General features: G+C 36.1%; 1 protein-coding gene across 1 annotated transcript in view; it reads right to left on the bottom strand.

Annotated features, from left to right (window-relative positions):
- Window positions 1–352: 352 nt before the first annotated feature.
- Window positions 353–9,559, bottom strand: part of LOC106475740 — a gene marked incomplete at both ends in the record, with an annotated part of 14,775 nt that continues 5,568 nt past the window's right edge. Inside the window, 5 exons of the mRNA XM_013936414.1 lie at window positions 353–1,493; window positions 3,289–3,430; window positions 5,854–5,960; window positions 8,669–8,856; window positions 9,447–9,486. Coding sequence (XP_013791868.1) covers window positions 353–1,493; window positions 3,289–3,430; window positions 5,854–5,960; window positions 8,669–8,856; window positions 9,447–9,486 — 1,618 coding nt within the window. The remainder of the gene's footprint in view (window positions 1,494–3,288; window positions 3,431–5,853; window positions 5,961–8,668; window positions 8,857–9,446; window positions 9,487–9,559) is intronic.

Here is a 9,559-nt window from a genome sequence, read left to right as displayed (position 1 = left end):
GTGCTTAAAGAAACACAAAAGTATTATAAATATATAAATATATTATAAGTTTGTTTATAATTAAGCACAAAGCTACACGATGGGCTATCTGTGCTTTGCCCACCACGGGTATCAAAACCCGGATTCTAGCGTTGTAAGTCCGCAGACATACCGCTGTGCCACTGGAGGGCTACGTATTATAAGAAGTATTATATTGGTCAGTTGTTTCGTAAGTAAAATAGTACATATTTTAGGTGTTGAATTATTAAGGAACTAATTTCTGTTTTCGGTTAAAAATCAAATATTACTCGTATACAAACATTTCATAACAACCCCTTCTTTTTCCTCATTTTCACTAACATGGTATCCTTACCTCCTGAGCCATTTCTGGACCATATACTGACATAGATGCTCCTCCGTAGTGGAGAGAGGTCATCATTTTGGCCGTACTCGGACTAGAGTTCTTGTTGGGGGAAGAAGACCGAGAGGTCGAGGGGCTGTTGTTCCATTTAGAAGCTGGAGAACCATTGGTTAACAAATCTTCTGCATGATTGGTATACCTCGGAAGTTTTCCGTCAAATATTGAAGCCCCATTATCATGGCCCCCATAAGGTCGACTAAAAGTGTTGCTCCACATTAGCACGCTTTGTCTCGTGTCGTTGTAAAAGGTGGACGGTTGAAAGGATTCGCTTTCAATTTTAATACTATCTTTAGAAATCTGCAGAGGGTCCCTTAGGTGATTAGGTATCGTCGTGGTTTTGGGTCGAATAACATTAATACAGTCCGTTTCTACAGACATTGGCACTCCAGCTAGGCTGAAGTTCATGGTGGGGTCCCTGTCTAACGAAGTTAATAAAGGCTGAATACCTGCCGTTGACGCACTCATGAGACGCCCCCTGAATTGAGCACCCGGATCGTTAGTTTTGGGGCGACCTTCACAACAAGATGGTTTGGCGCCTACTTGTTGCACCAGCTGGGAAACTTCTCCATTAAACTTTGTAACATCCAGTTGACAATGGTAGATCTTATTGTCTTGGTTGAGTTGAGAACCGTGCGGATAGGCGGCGGGGAAACACTTCCTTGCCGTAGAGCTCATGTCCAGAAATCCGTTAGTGGGATACTGAGCAGCGTGATAGTCTGGGTAGCAACCACCAAGGTGACGGTAATGAAGATAATTTTCGGGGTTTAGGAACCGGGTATTATCAATGCTTGTGAAAAGGTTCCGAGGTATCGCTGGCGCCGCGTAAGGTACAACCCCACTTACATTGTCCGTGGGGTAGACATTATAGTTAGGTTTTTCTAAGAAGGCGTCATGAGGAACTTTCCACTTTCGGCATGTGGAAATTAAGTCCCTAATTTGTGACTTGTACTTCCGGCTCCGCTGACAACGGAGAACAAGGTCGTTGTCTGACAGAAGGCCACTGCGGTCTGATAGGGCATCTAAACCTCCGTCCAAATACGTGACTTTAAAATCCATGGTCCTCCTTCCAAGGAGATCTTTACCTTCTTCTTCCCTGTAGACATGAAAACACATGTTAGGAACCGAAACTTCATATCTTCGCCATCAATACTTATGTACGATAATATAATACTAAATCACATCATTATAAGTATAAATAATTTACTATCATCGCCCTCAATAATTTGCTAAATAGAATTACCAATTATGAGCTAGCTCTAGAGTTAAATCGAAATAATTCCCCAAGAATCGTTTGTAACTACCATGGGCGTTTCTTGTCCCCCTCCCCCCGGGAAATGAGAATTATAATTATTTCTTTATTCATTCCACACATGTATATGATTCAATTCACAATTTCACACTGCTTTGCCCTCCCTCCCGGAAAACTTTGCCCCTCCTTGGAAAAATTTCTGCCCATGCTAATTTCTAAAGGATTCAAGAGACAAGACCTTGTCTGTTTGTTTGAAGTCAATCACAAAGCTACACAATGGGCTATCTGTGCTCTGCCCACCACGGGTATCGAAACCCGATTTCTAGCGTTGTAAGTCCGCAGACACACCGCTGTGCTACTGGGGTCCAAGAGACAAGACCTAACACTTAACATATTTATCGGTTCGAAGTTCAAACTGATTTGACCTCCAGTTTGCTGTAAGTGGAACTAACCAAAAACAAAATCACTTGATCAACGTTTATTATAACTGGAAAAGTTTTGTGCATCACTAAAAGGTTAAATTCCTGATAAATATTACAACTTTTAGCTGTTCTTTTAGTCCTTAAGTTCTATCAAATATCTCACGTATTATTCGTAAATAAATTAACTGAATGAAATCAATATGCATTTATACCAGTTATTGAGCCTCACAGATAAAAAGTTAGCTTTTCTGTGAGTCAAGTAATGTCTCAGATCAGTGGAGCCCCCACAGAGGGTTCCCGAGAAGCAAATTCTGGTATGTATTTTCTTTAGGGGTAGGGTGGTGGGGGCGTTAAGTGTAATGTTACTATATGTTAATATAATATAGGCAGATTCGAATTTGAAAACGTTAGTTTTTATTTATAGGCTACACGAAGTTTAAATGATAGGATGTGGTTAATTATTCAACTTTGTAGGGGACACGTGGGCCCGGCATGGCCAGGTGGTTAGGGCGCTCGGGGTTAGGGCAATCTGAGGGTCGCGGGTTCGAATCCCCGTCACACCAAACATGCTCGTCCTTTCAGAGAGGGTTGCATCCTTGACGTAAGAAACAGCTTTAGAAACGATGGCTGAACAAGATCTGCCATCGGCTCAACGGTCCGCAAGGACTATGAGAAATGAAAAAAAAAAAAGGGGGACACGTGAAGATTTTGGGGAAATTCCTCCTACGCTCTAAAGAGATGGACACCACAGACATAGATAGTTATTTTACTAAAAGCCAAACAGTGGTACTCTTCACCAAGCTCTTTCAATAAATAAATAAATTCATTAAGAGAATACCATAAGACGTATTACGTTAACAACAGAGTTAGTATATAGTATAGCGACAGTTTACTAATGGCGTAACATTTTGGGGTCAGGTAAGAAAGCATTATAAAGATGTGTAATATTATTTAAGTCCACAGAAAAGACCTAATTATTTTTAAACGTAAATTCAAAAAAACTTTATAAATTTTAGAAATAAAAAATATTATAATGATAAGGAATTGTATATTTTATTTTACCTTTGCCATACGAAATAAATAAGGACTACCCTCACATGATCTAATCGAATTCCTAACTGTATTAACCCTTTATAATATTCAGTTGCTTCTATAAAATAAGTCACAATATACTTTAAGCCTAATTTGGAATACACTTTACGTTGAGCAAATCTTACATTAGAGGCCTGTGTGTGCACAGTATGAAGTCTGGTTTACTGTTCTTATAAACTAGTCGAGCGCTGGACTGAACCCACTGGCACTTTCCATCCTTCGTCACCAACCTGTAAGCAATAAGGCCAGAAGCTCCAGTCTTCAGCACTAACAAAGAAGGAAGAAGAATCATCAAATGAAGACTGAAATATTGACTTAATCAAATTAAAGTTACTTCATCAATCTCACTGTGTTACTGTTGTTGTTTTTTCAAACGTCGTTGAGAATTATAATTACCCAAGATATCCTGTTTCTTAGATTTCTTGTTTTTCAACAATGGTTATGTGAAACGAGAACACTTTAAAATCGTCTTATTTCTCTTGTCGAAAACACTTTAAAGTCGTCTCATTTCTCGTGACGAGAACACTTTAAAATCGTCTTATTTCTCGTGTCGAGAACACTTTAAAGTCGTCTTATTTCTCGTGTCGAAAACACTTTAAAATCGTCTTATTTTTCATGACGAGAACAGTTTAAAATCGTCTTATTTCTCTTGTCGAGAACATTTTAAAATCGTCTCATTTCTCGTGACGAGAACACTTTAAAATCGTCTTATTTCTCTTGTCGGAAACACTTTAAAATCGTCTTATTTCTCTTGTCGAGAACACTTTAAAATCGTCTTATTTCTCCTTCTGCTTCGAGCGTTTGAAACTGTTCAGTTTCTTACAAATATTTAGTTCATTGGACGCGAAGTCAGAAACATGTTTGTAATTTTAAGAAAAAAAACTTTGATTAATGAAGTCGAACATTTTATCACAACAACTCAAGATTAACGATTCACGGTTAGAATATGTGTAAATATTATTACAGGTATCAAGTTGAAATTTATTAGAAAATGATACATGAGGATGGATTTAAAATATACGAAGGTGTTGCAATTACGGAGAAAAAATCATATTACTGCAAATAAACTCGAAAGATGGCGCTAAAAGTCACTTTGCACATATTTTGATATGCATGAACATATATGTGTATAAAGTCAATCTATTGTTTTCTTTGTAATAACAGTTTTTGACAAACTAATTAAATTAGTCTCACTAGAATAAAACACGAATAAGAACAACCATTGGACAGTTTCGTGAAAGTGAATAAATATTTTAGTTTTGTGTCTCATAAACTTATCTAAACAAAGTAAATAAGTTTTCTCAAAACTACGATACCCTATAAACTTCTTATTCAGGAGCAAACTGTCTTTTCTTCACCAAGATGCATTTTTAAAACTATAACGAAACTTCTTACGTAAGAACAGACACAACTTTTATGAAATGTAAAAATTATTATAGGGATCACTAACTGTGTTATTCGACATTATTGGGATCCCTAACTGTGTTATTCGACATTATTGGGATCCCTAACTGTGTTATTCGACATTATTGGGATCACTAACTGTGTCATTCGACATTATTGGGATCACTAACTGTGTTATTCGACATTATTGGGATCCCTAACTGTGTTATTCGACATTATTGGGATCCCTAACTGTGTTATTCGACATTATTGGGATCACTAACTGTGTCATTCGACATTATTGGGATCACTAACTGTGTTATTCGACAATGTTTCTGTTTTTTGGTGTAAAGAAGAAACCTAATAGTGATCATATTCTTTGTTTAAATTTATAGAAAGTATGTAGTACAAGGTATAAAGGTCATTCTCAAGTTACAGCCCATTAAATCGAGTGTTTTCATTCATGTTATTCAGTTTAAATCTATATAGATAATGTGCTTGAGTTTCTCTAATCGGAACTTTAACAAAACGCTACAAATCTCATATTGTTAGAAAGGCCTTTGTTCGGAGAGTCCGCATTGTATATTGGGTTTTCTATTCATAATCACCTTACCTGTTTTTTTCTTAGTCAAACTTTTTATTGCAACGAGTATGGTACACAATGTCGTTGTTCACGTAATGACTAGCTTCGATTTTAACTTTAGTCTTTTAATTGCAAAGTATTTCACACAAACAACACTTAACTTAACCCATTTCACACAAACAACACTTAAATTAACCCGCGTGTTATTTCCTAAAAAAAATGAACGTTACACTAAATACAATTTCTTTGGAATTTCTCGTCATATTTAGGCCTAAAATACGAATGCACAGTTCATTTAAAACCATAAGCTTATTATTTTATGTACGTGCAATCAGACGTTTCTGCATATTCAGCTGAGTTTGCCTTCAGTACAACTTTACATTGCAATAATTTAGTTTCGGTTCGTTTCATAGACTGATATAAACACCTTTCAGCTACTTTTTTCTTCACTACGGGTTTTATTCTTCGTTTTTGTGAATATCTTTGTTTCAGGTCGTAGAACCGTGTCATACTCTGCACACTATTAAATATACCATTATTATGCTGTATTGTTTACTTTACGTGTTTTTTATTAAATAAAGTTACGTCAACGTTGCTTAAATAGCGTGCGTGAAAATGATAGAATAGGGGAAATTCAAGTGAAGGGCATGAAATGTTTTGCGGGTCGCGTATAACCTAATAAACTTATGTGACCATCAACGATAAAGCTTAAATGTTGACTTACGTTCCTGATGTGCATTGGCGACATAAATGAGGTCATCAAAGTGGACTAGATCATAACCTCCTTTACTAGCAAGGTCGGTATCTGCGTACCCCAGGAGCTGCTTCCCTCTAGTGGCGAATACATACAATACATATATAAAACCGTATATATTGGTAAGGAGAAATGATGCTTTAAAATATACATATTTCTGGACTTAAATTGATCATAAATAACTTATCTCAAAATTTCAGAATAATTCGTATCTTATAGTAGATAAAATTACAAAATAGGTAACTTCAAATTAGGCATTTTAATAATTGAAACTATAATATTCATATATATATATGTGTGTAATATGCATATATATTCAAGTCCCGCAACTCCGTGACTAAAGCTAAGTTATGCATATAAATTATTTTTTTAAATACAAAATACTCGGTATCTTAGTGTCCTGCTAGTTAAGAGCGCTATTATTATTACATTATTAATGACAATGTAATTTCGGCTTTTGTAACTAAGGGAGTTTAATTTTAAAACACCGGAGATAGTGGAATATAAAACTTTTTAGACCTTCACAATAACTAAGAGGTAGATAATACATTATTTATACACGTCTGTGATGGTTAATAAAACGTAATTGCTAAGAATATAATGCACAAAAACATACATTAGTGAACCACAAACGTATGCTGAGTATCTGCGAACTTACAACGCTACAAACCGGGTTTCGATACACGTGGTGGGCAGAGCACAGATAGCCCATTGTTTGTTCTACGATGATGTTTGTGAAGATAATTAACTATTTTAATTCCAGCTATGATGCCAATAATCGTAGGCTTAATTAATTAATTTGTATTAATAACATGCTGCGTATTCCCAAATAATCGAGAAAAACGTAAACATAATTAAATCATATACTGATTTACTTATAGTTTTATGTTTTTTCTTGTTTTGTTTTTGAATTTCGCGGAAAGCTACACTAGGGCTATCTGTGCTAGCCGTCCCTAATTTAGCAGTGTAAGACTAGAGGGAAGGCAGCTAGTCCTCACCACCCACCGCCAACTCTTGGGCTACTCTTTTACCAACGAATAGTGGGGTTGACCGTCACATTATAACGCTCCCACGGCTGAAAGGGCGAGCATGTTTAGCGGGACGGGGATTCGAACCCGCGACCCTCAGATTGCGAGTCGAGCGCCCCAACCACCAGGCCATGCCGGGCCACTAGTTTTATGTAACAAGCATTTTTTTTCTCTTTTTCCTCTGAAGAAAAAAAAACTCGGTTGGTCAGCAATAAGTTTACCGAGTGAAAACGATTGAATTCGATTCTCCGTGATAGATAGAGGGCACTAAAATAAACAAATATAAAGCTGAATTTTCCTACTTAACACCAAGAGCAATTCTTAAAAAAAACAAATGTTTCTGTTGGTGTGATGAAGGTAAATTTTTTTCTTATAGTTTCTTAAACTAAAATTATGATATTTATAACCTTTGGTTAATTTAAAGAACAGAAAGTTTATTAACGCCTACCACACGTGCCAGCCCGGCATCTTGACATGGACAAAATAAGGAGTAATCCTGGAAAGGTTTGGGTTTTTGTGATTAGACATAAAGAAGACGTTTGGCACTATTGTCGAGGTCTAGGTCGCTGGACGTGACTCGAGACCATGAGCGTCAACATGGACAAGTTAACTTGTGTCAACGAGACATCTTTGAAATGTTCTAGATGTGGTTGTGAATGTGAGGGTTTAAGTGTAAAGAGTAAATTAAACTTTGGGTCGAGGTGGGACGAGGAAAGAACTTATTCCACATTCCAGCTGAATCTGAGATTCGTCAACTGATTGCTGTATTGACAGCGAAACATAAAATAACGGTCACAATAGTATCGTTATCTTCAAAAAGGGGGAACGGAATCATATATAAAAAAATCATTAGTTTCAATATTGTGTAAAACTAACGACACAGTAAAACCTAAAGATGTAATGTTGAAGTTGAAGCAGATGCACGGTGCATTACAAGATGGTTTACCTAGCGATTCTCGAATTAAAAATGTTGTTTCTACAATGAAGAGTAAATATCACAAGGATGGTATAATGCCCAGTACGGTACCATCATAGCATAATCCGTATAGATTTCATCGTGTCGTATAATGGCCAGTACGGTCCCACAATAGTATAATCCGTGTAGATTTCATATCTTCATTAATATTCAGTTGTTTTTTTTTAAGTTGTGCCGAGTTGATATCTATCAAAGTAACCCTAAATCATCGGTTTCCGTAATAACCCCCCTGTTGACCATCCTAGGCTCAATACTAAATGATGCTGGGCTGGTTAGTGTGACAGGTGTTAATAAATAACTTAAGTCTAACCCTGGTCCATGTAAACTACAGAAAGGTTATTAATAAATAACTTAAGTCTAACCCTGGTACACGTAAACTACAGAAAGGTTATTAATAAATAACTTAAGTCTATCCCTGGTACATGTAAACTACAGAAAGGTTATTAATAAATAACCTTAAGTCTAACCCTGGTACACGTAAACTACAGAAAGGTTATCAATAAATACCTTAAGTCTAACCCTGGTCCATGTAAACTACAGAAAGGTTATTGATAAATACCTTAAGTCTAACCCTGGTCCATGTAAACTACAGAAAGGTTATTGATAAATACCTTAAGTCTAACCCTGGCCCATGTAAACTACAGAAAGGTTATTAATAAATATCGGAAGTTTAACCTTGGATCCATGGAAACTACAGAGAGGTTGTTAATAAATATCGGAAGTTTAACCTTGGATCCATGGAAACTACAGAGAGGTTATTAATAAATATCGGAAGTTTAACCTTGGATCCATGGAAACTACAGAGAGGTCGAGTTTATGTTTGCTTTTGAACAACGATTCCTTATGAGGCATCTCCAACAATGACGGGGGACCGAATGGGGTACAGACAGCAAATAAAGCCAATGGTGGATCTTCAGTTCGGGGATGTTGGCCGTGTAGGATTTTTATCTTTCCTTGAATATCCAGCCTCTAAGTAAAGGAGACAGTTATATCTTTATGATGAAAACACAGCACTCCAAATTTATACTATGATATTACATAAAATGTTGAGTTTAATTGGAAATACAAAATATGATTTTACATCTTTGATTAATAATAAAAAATGTATATTAAGGAGATCATGGATGAAAACAATAATGTAATCAACAAAATGTTGTCATTCACCAATATTTGCAATATATAACCAGTTTTTAACACGTTAAAGCTGAATGTAAATGGTGCAATATCTGAGATCTATTTTTACCCAACATATAGTTTCAAATGTTCGTTAATGATTTCATGTAAATCAGAAGTGAATATACGATCCAGATTCAACATATATAACTTACCAAGAACCCTGATGTGTTGTCCAAAAGACATCGAAACCAACTGAATATACAATCCAGATTCAACATATATAACTTACCAAAAACCTTGATGTGATGTCTAAAAGACATCGAAACCGACTGAATATACAATCCAGATCAAACATATATAACTTACCAAAAACCTTGATGTGATGTCCAAAAGACATCGAAACCGACTGAATATACAATCCAGATTCAACATATATAACTTACCAAAAATCCTGATGTGTTGTCCAAAAGACATCGAAACCAACTGAATATACAATCCAGATTAAACATATATAACTTACCAAAAACCTTGATGTGATGTCTAAAAGACATCGAAA

Source organism: Limulus polyphemus, unplaced genomic scaffold (genome assembly GCF_000517525.1).
Source record: "Limulus polyphemus unplaced genomic scaffold, Limulus_polyphemus-2.1.2 Scaffold9084, whole genome shotgun sequence".
Taxonomy (NCBI): Eukaryota; Metazoa; Arthropoda; class Merostomata; order Xiphosura; family Limulidae; genus Limulus; species Limulus polyphemus.
This window is presented reverse-complemented; position numbering and strand designations above follow the sequence as displayed.